The sequence below is a fragment of the Eutrigla gurnardus genome, assembly GCF_963514095.1.
Source record: "Eutrigla gurnardus genome assembly, chromosome: 9".
Taxonomy (NCBI): domain Eukaryota; kingdom Metazoa; phylum Chordata; class Actinopteri; order Perciformes; family Triglidae; genus Eutrigla; species Eutrigla gurnardus.
In genome coordinates, this window is record NC_139923.1 from 20,581,840 (window position 1) to 20,591,844 (window position 10,005).

Below are 10,005 nucleotides of genomic sequence, written 5' to 3' on the forward strand. Positions count from 1 at the left end.
GCCAAACCAGGAAGTAGGCCTGCAGCAGACACGGTAACTCAAAGACAAATGATTAACCTAGCAAAATGATAGAGTATAATGTGCGCACTTCAGTTAGAATACAGACTAATTTCAAATGTAAGGATAATAAAAGACTGAAAATGACGTGGGAGTGTTGGAAACCTGTTTAAACAACATTTTGCTTATGAGGAATTGTTCTGGGAATTCCCAACTTTACCAAACTAGCCAGGAGCCTGTAGCCTAATGTCGCCTGTCAAAGACAATAGGTGCTAAACTTTTGCAATGTAGATGCTTTTTTCCCCTACATTGCTCACCACATATAAACAAGGTCCAGTCAAATAAGCCCACAGGCAGTACACATCAATTGGTTGTCTTCAACGTACATTAACTTTTCTATGAAGTCAAGTTACTACACTGCAATACCACAGCTGGCACATGTGTTCTTTGGACAAAGGTTGGGGAATGGCACTGCTTCCTCGGTTAGCGGACAAAGAGGGGGCACTTGCTTCCAGTCTCTGGATGTCCAGTATAGCTGGTCCACTTTCAGCAGGCTGGTGAGTATTATAAACAAAACTCCAGCTAGCTTTCTGCCTTAACATATCACACAGATTCTCAACAAATAAAAAACACAGAATGAAAAGTCTCAAAGAACGTTTGTAGATTAGTATATTTGGGAATGCTAACTGATACATATTTAATTGGTTAACCCAATCAGTTCAGTAAGAAGAGAGATAAGCATTCAGCTTAGGAGCTAAAAACATTTAGCAATATATGTTGATTGCAGTCAAAAATAATATGTTGCTGTAAAAGGCTTCGAACATCAGTTTGAGCCTGTCGTTGGTGTCGATGGTTCATGTCATCCCAGATGTCACAGAGCCACCAGCAGTTGGGACTCCAGATATTGTGCTACTTCCCTTCTTCCCAACACCACACAGGGTGGAATATAAGGAAGAGTGCCCCTCCTGTATGAAGAGTCTACGACTTCTGCTGATGCAACTCCTCAAAGAGCACAGACCTCACCACTCATGGGTAAGCACATTGTTATTTTATTGATAGTTTAGCTGAGAAACCAAACTGTGACTTTGCCTCCTCCACCATGTGGTGAACAAGTACAGCCGCGTGCTTGGACGACGGGGCGATGCCACTATAAGGCGCTTAGCAGCTTCACCATGAGGGTCAATGGGTGACGAGGCTCTTGCTGACATCGTGTGATGTCAACAGGTGATGGTTGAAGATGGTTACACAAGAACCTGGCCTTCAGGTGACTGAGATAGAAAGCCTTGTGTTTAAAAAATGTGTCTGACACGCGGCTTAATTCACCAGAACACATCTATTCATTAATGGAGAAACCGTTATAATCACCTCATCTCCAAATATTTCATTTGACATGGCTTTATTGGTATGATCAGGTAGGTAAAATGGTCAGAATTGTGGTAGATTATGAGACCCTTGTGCCTAAAAGAAAAAAAGAATAATCCCAGAAATGATATAAAGACCAAGGAAGCGTTGTAGTCAGTGGATTTCTATCAGTGACAACGGTGTAATTCTGCAGCTGTGTCACACATAATATACTGGTTGGGACAGCTAATGTTAATGACAATGAAAGGCATTCTTGCCATGTGAAAGCAGAGTAAGAGTCGGTGTCGGCATGGTGTTGTTGCTGTCTTGTCACAGCAGGTATAATGAGCATGCTCAGTTCATGAACACTAACAGATTCTTACGAACCTCCCTGACTCTGGGCTGTTTCCTGTTTGGATCTTAATGTGCAGCATTGGTGTAACACATTGGAGAAGTAGATGCAGCTCTATAGTCATCTCTTTGTGTGCTGATAGTTTACATGGAATAAATACTGTACATTTCTTAGCAACACAGACTGAGGCTAGCAGCCATAACAGAAAATTCTATGACTTTGATCTGAACATATTAAAGTAGAAATATTTGTCCCGCTGCCTATTTTGATTGCAGTTCACCTGGAAGATGAACTGCTGTGCTTTATTGCTTGAGATTATTACCTACAGCAGGGTACGACTTTGAAAATCAAATGTCAAACTATTGAAATAAAAAATGGAAAACTTCAAGTATTAAGTTTTCCATTTTCAATTTAATATGAGTCCATAAGAGTGTATTCATTTTCCTTTTTACTATTTTTGAATAACACATTCATATGTGGAAAATGATAATGCTATCATGGAATTATGCGTGTATTATTTTTAAAGTTTACATGACAATTCTAATCAAATCCCCTATGGGCTTCCATTGTCACCTTCACCTTACCTCCTCCATTCTCCCTCATCTTCCTTGTCACTCTCAGTTCCTGCAATATTCTAGTGACGTCACTTAGTAAATGAGATGAAAATGGGATTGCAACGAGCCATTATTCTCAGCAGCTCTTCTTCGTCTGACTCTAAATCACTTTCCTCATCATTGTTCTTGTCTGCATCTACGTCTCCCAGAACGCCATGATCATCCACATCCCCCGCCCTGCAGACAACCTGCATGTTTTCAGAGTTTGCCGAGGGACTCCTCTCCTGAGATGGACTGCCGGCTTCTGCGGCCCCACCTGTGTGCTCTGGTTGCTCTGTTTGGTCCAGTGATGTGGAGGATTGGTCTACCTCTGGTCTTAGAGTCATAGATGTTCGCTCTGGTGTGACAGGAGGTGTGTCAAGGGGAGATTTGTCAATATGAACAAGCTTGGCTTTTAAAGGTGCAAGCTCTGGGCTGGGTGGGGGGGTGCCCATCTGTTTGGGGAGGGGCGAGGACAGCAAAGGTGAATACGGGGGTGTCTTCACGCGAGGTTTGCAGAAGGGTTTATCTATTTCTGCTGAAGCGATTCGGGTATGACTGCACGGAACGCTGGATTGAGAAGAGGGGCTGGTGACCCGGTCAGCGGGGTCATCGTTGGTGGTTGCTTGTGTAGTTTGCGAGTCGGAACAGGTGAACCATGGAGTGCTAGTAGCATCGGGGGTTGAAGGGCTAAGACTAGCGTTGGGTAGTGCCTCAGAAGAGTCGAGGTTTGCATCGGTTGGTGAGCCGGCGTTTTCTTCTGGTGGAGCAGCATCTTGAGCCATATGGGTGAGTCCCACAGTGGCTGGGTGACAGGTGGGTGAACTAGAGGAGCTTTTGGTTGGGGTAGAAACGTTATTAGTGAAGACCACGGGGCTGAGCACAGTTTCAGTGGTGATGAAGCTGGTGTCAGGTGCAGCGGTGGTTCTGGGTGGAACGGGTCCTCGGCAGCAAGGGAGGTCTTGGTGGGTGTAGACGCCAGGATTGTCCACAAAGCTGAAGGAAGGGTTGCAGGTTCCATATTCCTCTTTGTTGTAGGGTACTTCCTCCGCATGCTGCATGCCGCTGCGGTGACTCACCTGGAGAGCAACCACAGTGGAAAAAGTAGACCTCCATAAGGTGCTCCACATCTTCAAATACTGTATAAACTCTAGCTTGAGGTATGTCGAAGTAAGAAACAGCAGTTTGAAAAAAAATCTCAAAAACAAGGTCCACCTTACTTGTTGCATCTGAAGCTTTCGACCACATGTTATGGCCTTCATCAACGGATGGATTTGCTCAGTTGTCATGCAGATGGTTTAGTTGTTATAATGTGATAGTCCATGCATAGTTCATGGACTGTAACAATAACTACTACTCTGTCCAGTGATGAAGGAAAGTGGTTTAAAGCGTCAGAAGTAAGTTGGACCTCGCGGAATGGAGATCATGACTATAAATACTTTATTAAATAAAAGGGACAGGAAATGTAGGACGAGGACTAACAAGGATACAAAACTCACCAGTTGAAACCATCGTAGGCTCTGTGGGAGAATATGTGGAATATTTCAGAAATCCACAGATGAACAAACAATAAATAAATGTGAATATGAATCTAGATTTCATAGGTTCAGGATCTCACCACATTGGGGTGTTTGCCCTGGGCCACACAGCCTCTCTGCAGGGGGCCCCGCTTTCCCTTGTACTTCTTCTTCAGCCACATCCCAATTGACAGGATACATCCGAGTATAGTCATGAACACCATGCTCAGAAACAACGCTTTGCCCACAGTGCAGCTTATCAGGCGTGCGTCTCCTAGTGGACTAAGAGGGACTGCAGTACACAGATACATGGTAAACAGTTACACAGTGTAAATGTCTGAGGCTTTCAATGCGCTTGTCAAGATTGAGGAGTAATAAAGTTTGTGGTTTTGGTTCTATAGTGGACTACAGAGCTATGATGTTGTTGTTTGACTCGTAACCCTCAATGACAATTTTTCAATATGTCTGTTACACACAACCTGATTGGTTGATGCCTTTACTCGCAGTGTGAAAGCTAAAACAAAACTGACCTTCCTCTGGAAGTATTTTTTGCTGCGTAATATTTATGTTCTGTGTGAAAGTACTCGTGAGAAAAATATATTGATGTCTGAATGAATCACACATAAAAAAACACAGTCAGTGTGTAAAGGCCTTAAGATTGTGTCCTTACTTGATTCTCCTTCAGATAACACCTCCACCACTACAGTAGCAAAGCTGGCATCACCCGACTCCTGGTCTATAGCAATTACCTGCAAAGTATTTTGACTTTTTATCACATTATTTCCTTCTTATGTCTTTACTATAATACTTTGATGAAAGACAAAGGGGTTTGTTTAATACAGTGAACTAGCTTCACTGAATAATGTAGCAGTACATATCATTTTGAGGTCGACGATTTTGTTGAATATCATTTCATTCTCGTCTTTGGCAAGTTTTGGGAGATGCTGGTTGATTTGAATGTTTTTGGCCAATTCTAATTTTCTAGTTAATAGTGTAATTATATACACAAACACAAAACTGAATAGTTATTTTGTTGTGCATGCCAAAATAACTATCTTAAATGATTTCATGCAAATTAGATAATCTACCTAATCATTGATAAAGGAAAAAAATGTAAGCATTTAAACATGATGTTAAGTTTTGCATACGTGTTGCTGCCTAAAATCATTCTCAGTCAAACCTAAAGTAAAATGATAACATTGGGTTTTCTGCTCACCTCCAGAACGTGTTTCTGTTTTGGTTGGAGTTCATTGGTCCTGGCGATCAGAAGCCCCTCCTGCGTGATTTGGTAGATGTCCGTGTGGTTTGATGTCGGACTGAAGGTGAAGTGCATCATGGGATTGAAACCCTGCCGGTTTTTGGAGGTGAAGGGTGAAAATATAAATCAAATGCAGATCTGTATATATCATGCGTGTGGAACAGTAGCTTAGTACTAACATTGTTGAAGTCTTGATCTTGTATGTGTAACATCAGTGCTTTGCTGCCGTAGGTGTTGACCAGAGAGGCAGCGCTCTTTCCCACAGTTACAAAGCCTTTATATTCAGCCATGTCAAACTCTGGGTTAAAATGGTTCACCCCCTGAACTCGGACCAACACTGTAGCAACAGAATACTTCCTGGGGTCGTCGTCCTGATATGCCTGGATGCAAGACACAGAAATACCGATCAGTGAGATTGGAGGAGAGGGAATGTAGCGTGGATGTCTTTTTTTCCTACCGTTATCACGAAGTTTGTAAGTCTTACCATGACCTGTAGATGCAACTCGGGAGTTTTGAGTCTGTCTCCGACCGCCCGAATCAGTTTCACCTCTCCCGTTTCTTTGTCCATTAGGAAACGCCCATCGTCATCTCCTAGCATAAACACAAACACAGTTACAGATGTATGCGTATTTTAAATGTTAACTAGCATTGGTGTGCATGGTACCTGAGAGAATGGCGTAGCTGACTGGGGAGCTGAGTCCTCTGTCTCCATCCACTGCATGAATGGGACCGGGCGAGAAGTCCAACACAATGTCCTGCAACGTGACACACATGTGATGGTCATAATCCTTGCTTTTTGAATGAAGATGTGTGTGTTGTGTGACGAGGGCAAGGGTTGAGCATCTGACCTCTTCCCCTTCTGTGACATTGACTGTGTACACTGGGCTGGTGCAGATGCGACTGGTCTCATCCTGGAAAAGCAGCATGCAGGGCAGGAACTGTGGGTACTGGTCGTCCCCGTCCAGGATGGTGATGCTGATGTTGGTGCTGGTATTGAAGTGCTCAGCAGTGCTCATTTCCTAAGATGGATAAAGAAAGGAATGGAATACGATTCATCTTCTCTAAACTTTTTACTTAATTTTCTAGAGAAGGGGGATAGAAACATAGAAATGAATTTACCTCAGATAAATGTGTGTGTACATTTACTCTAAAACAGTTTAAAATGTACATTGTTTACCGAGGCATGGATGGTGACCATAAGCAGGGTCTTGGTCTCGTAGTCCAGAGGCTTGGACAGGATCACCTCTCCACTGTTTGGGAGATCAACCTTGAAGTACCCCGCGTCAGGCTGCAGAACACATACAAACACATTAATAATGGTGCTTTCTGTGGAGGCATTTCTCTTCTGTCACAGTGTGAAGAATAGGACTCACTGATGCCTGGTCAATGAAGTAAATGATCTTGTCGTTATCTGCATCTGTTGCCTGGACAGTAAACACCACAGTATTCACTGGAGTCAGCTGGAAAACACACAGAAGAACTTACACACTTACACACCTTGTATGTTTTGTGTATGCACATATTTGTTTGAATGTGTTTGTGAAAATGGCGTACCTCGCTGATAATTAAAGACTGGACAGTGTCTTCTGCAAACACGGGGGCATTATCATTCTCATTGATAATCTCCACCATGATACTGTACACACTCTACAACAGGAAAATAGACACACACGTTGAATGTGGAATGACACACCGAATGGTTATGGGTAAGATGAAGAGGAAACATTGTACCTGAAGCGTGTCGTCTTCGTAACATGACAACTCGGCCATGAGGACAGAACCCTGAGCCTGAGAGGTCGGGAACAGAGAGACAACAAAAGATATGAAGAAGACCTTCATTCTATACAATGAAATATTTTAACACAAATACTAAGTATTGATAAACACAATGGTAACTCTGTGACATTGACGCAGGAAAACTCTTAATTTTTTATTTTTCCATTTTAAAATCATGAGGTGGAAATATGTTCTAGCTATTTAAAAAATGGATAAACCCACGCTTCATAGCCATTTGTGTTTGTTGTCCCTACTATAGTTTTATTTACATTCAGTCAGATTACTGTACATGTTTTATTTTTTTACCTACATTAGCCTTACTTTATGCCAAGTAGTGTTATCACAATGCCAAAATTGTGAGTTACGATATACCCTGCCTAAATATCTCAATACACTTCACAGTCTAAACATGGTCACTGGTTGCAAAAATTCTAAGATAGCGACAGACAATAGAATTAAATAACCCTCCATTTGACACAATCATAATACATTCAAAAAATAAGATGTTTTATGTCAAATAGAATTATAATCCAGAGGAGTTTCCAAAATCTTTCTATTTCCTTTCCACAAGAAGGTAATCCAAAATGATCTAAATTAATGGTTAAGTGTATTCGCTCTTCCTCATGCCCATTTTTGATAACATACAAAAATTGATCAGGTCACTACTATGGACCTTCTTGATCACACGCTAAATATACTTGATGAAGATGCAATGTTAAAACTGCAGCTGTAAAAAAATGTTTTTTTAGTCTAGAAATATTTTCCTTTTAAGGATAGATTCCCAGAAGTAGATTGATAAAGAAAGTGTAAGAGAGAGAGAGATTGCTAATCTGGTTGATCCTTTAACAGCTGCCATGATGTAAGTGAGCTGGCTGGGAAGAGGATGACGGTAAGAGATTGTGTTTGGTCCAAGGACAAGGCTGTAGAGTTCAATCTCTGATAGTTTGCTCTAAACTTAGATTCAACTCCCTAATTGGCGCCCCACACTATAACAAGCATTCCTACAGACTGAATGGAATTTGCATTAAAATTTATGGCTTCCTTATTAAAAGACATTTTCAACACTCGGATCAGTGAGAGTTAAGAGGGCATATCCCGACTCGGTTACCTCTCGGTCAAGGACCTTGTCAGCTGATGTGTTCAGCTGGATGCTTCTTTCGCCCAAGAAGAACCAATCGGCATCTTTCCCATCCAGGCTCCAGTGAACCCCCTCCATTGTGGTTTCAGCCATGAGTTCAGCAACAACAACTCCCGACTGGCTGTTTTCTCTGATTGTTGCAAATATATCCTCACCATCCAAACATCCACCCCACCCTGACATTCCTGTGCCAATGCAAAGACACATGCAAAGTGTAAGAAACCCATTTATCCCGGCCAAGAAGCAAACTTTGATACGAACAAATGTGACATGGCTGTACCTGTGACTGTGTGCAGACACAGGAGGACCAACAGTGAGTAGACCAGAGCCTTGGCCAGTTCAATGAGGGCCATTCTCGGGGCTCAGCAAGGCCTCAGTAACCTGCTTTTTCTGGGTGAAGAGGAAGACATAACATGATTAGTTAAACATGGGCATCCTTTCCCCTTCTGAAGTAAAACGTCAATGGGCTAAACCTAGCTTTATTCGCTGTCACGATGGCAACACATCTTGCGAAGCATCATTAGGTTAAGACCCTCTCCTTGTGTACAAACACAAGCGCAGTCTGTATCAGTTCCTTAAATCCCCTTCAAGTGGGTGTGTGCATGTTTTTTCCCATAGTAGCCCACTATCCTTTCTCTTAAACGCTTAAAGAAGACCCTAAGGCTTTCTACAGGGTGCCTTCTCAACACGCACAGAGAAAAGTAATGTAAGTAGTAGTCACATTTCCTCATGAGCAAGCACCGGGGGACAGTGGCAAGAAGAAACTCCCCTTTAACAGGTAGAAACATAGGGCAGACCTGACTCCACCGGTTGTACTTCAAATGAAATAAGGTGCACTGACATGTATGGGTGGAGTGGGTGGGGAGTGGGCTTTGCAGGATTTGGGTTCATATCTTAATGAAGCAACAACTCTGCTGCCAATGCACACACACTCAACAGAGTTATCATGGGTATGAGCTGACTGACCTGTTGTCAAATCCTCTGCAGCTTGTCTGTCAGTCTGCATATCCTCCTGACTTGTGATGGAAGCAACATCTCTGATTCCCAAAGCCCCGAAAAGCCACTAAACCCTACTCAAAAAGGCAGACCGCGGTTTTTAGGTATAACTGATAAACACAACAAAAGATCGGCCACACACACACACACACAGACCCCCCCGCATACGTTAAAAAGCAGACAGCACCTTATCTTGTGTTTCCTGGGATCAACGTCAGCTCAGGGGCTAAAGCCTGGGGGCGGGGCTTACCTGCTCAGGGCTCAGCCAATCAAATTAAAGATGGCAAGAACCTGATGGTGAGGGCAGATACCGGGGTCACAAGTGAATTTAAGGGATTTGTCTGGCACAAAGACACTTGACCTTAAACAGTTTCTCATGCAATCGAGGTTGAACAGTCGTATTGTGCAGTCAGCTATAGGCAAAGCATAAGCAGCAATGCCATTTTCTTGCTTGTATCATACTTATATGTGTGTATATCAGTGTATTGTATAGGTTAGACCTTGCTAAAGAGTATGAGTGCGTACTTTGGCTACACTGCTTGTAGGCGTAGCTGTGGATTTGTTCAATTAGCGATGCCGACATGTGACAACTAATGGGGCCTGACAAGGGATTAGCTATCAAACATCGGCTGTTCACCTTCTGAAGATTAACCCACATCCCTTTTCCACAGTTGTCCCAGCATGCTTAGGCACACACACACAACAGGAAGACATACTTGAGGAAAACATATCTTTAGGGCTCCTGTGATGAAAGCTATCATCTGGCTCCATAAGAAATGTTTTGGTCTGTGCAGGCTTGTGAGTCGTTTCCATTATCAGAGGAAAAGCATTGCTTTGGGTTTTAAAGTTTGCCTCAGGGAGCGGTTGAACGCTGCAAGTCTGTCTCAGTGATGAAGAGGATCAGATCATATCTGAAAGGTGGTATTTCATGTAGACGAGAGAAATCCTGCGGTTTAGTTCCACCATGTTTTTGTGTTGACATAATACATTCAAATGAACAGATTAGATGAACAGATTTGTTCATTTGTATTATACTG

At 42.7% G+C, this 10,005-nt stretch overlaps 1 protein-coding gene across 1 annotated transcript; it reads right to left on the reverse strand.

The window, feature by feature from the left end:
• Positions 1-135: 135 nt before the first annotated feature.
• LOC311019249 (uncharacterized protein) lies at positions 136-9,144 on the reverse strand. The gene is made up of 16 exons (XM_084018534.1): positions 8,939-9,144; positions 8,253-8,362; positions 7,943-8,157; positions 6,790-6,846; positions 6,613-6,705; positions 6,432-6,518; positions 6,236-6,346; positions 5,907-6,077; positions 5,723-5,813; positions 5,543-5,649; positions 5,238-5,438; positions 5,017-5,148; positions 4,471-4,549; positions 3,902-4,092; positions 3,783-3,803; positions 136-3,362 (listed from the first exon to the last, which is right to left on the reverse strand). The coding sequence occupies exons 2-16, from the start codon at positions 8,323-8,325 to the stop codon at positions 2,334-2,336; spliced, it is 2,658 nt and encodes an 885-aa protein (XP_083874660.1). The 5' UTR covers positions 8,326-8,362; positions 8,939-9,144; the 3' UTR covers positions 136-2,333.
• Between the last annotated feature and the right edge of the window lie 861 nt (positions 9,145-10,005).

Excerpts from the sequence above, each read along its gene's own strand:
- LOC311019249 (XM_084018534.1), bottom strand. The coding sequence starts at position 8,325 with ATGGCCCTCATTGAACTGGCCAAGGCTCTGGTCTACTCACTGTTGGTC. Across the intron at positions 6,519-6,612 it reads AGTCTTTAATTATCAGCGAG|CTGACTCCAGTGAATACTGT; the intron begins GTACGCCATTTT and ends TGTGTTTTCCAG. Across the intron at positions 6,078-6,235 it reads TGGTCACCATCCATGCCTCG|GAAATGAGCACTGCTGAGCA; the intron begins GTAAACAATGTA and ends TATCCATCTTAG.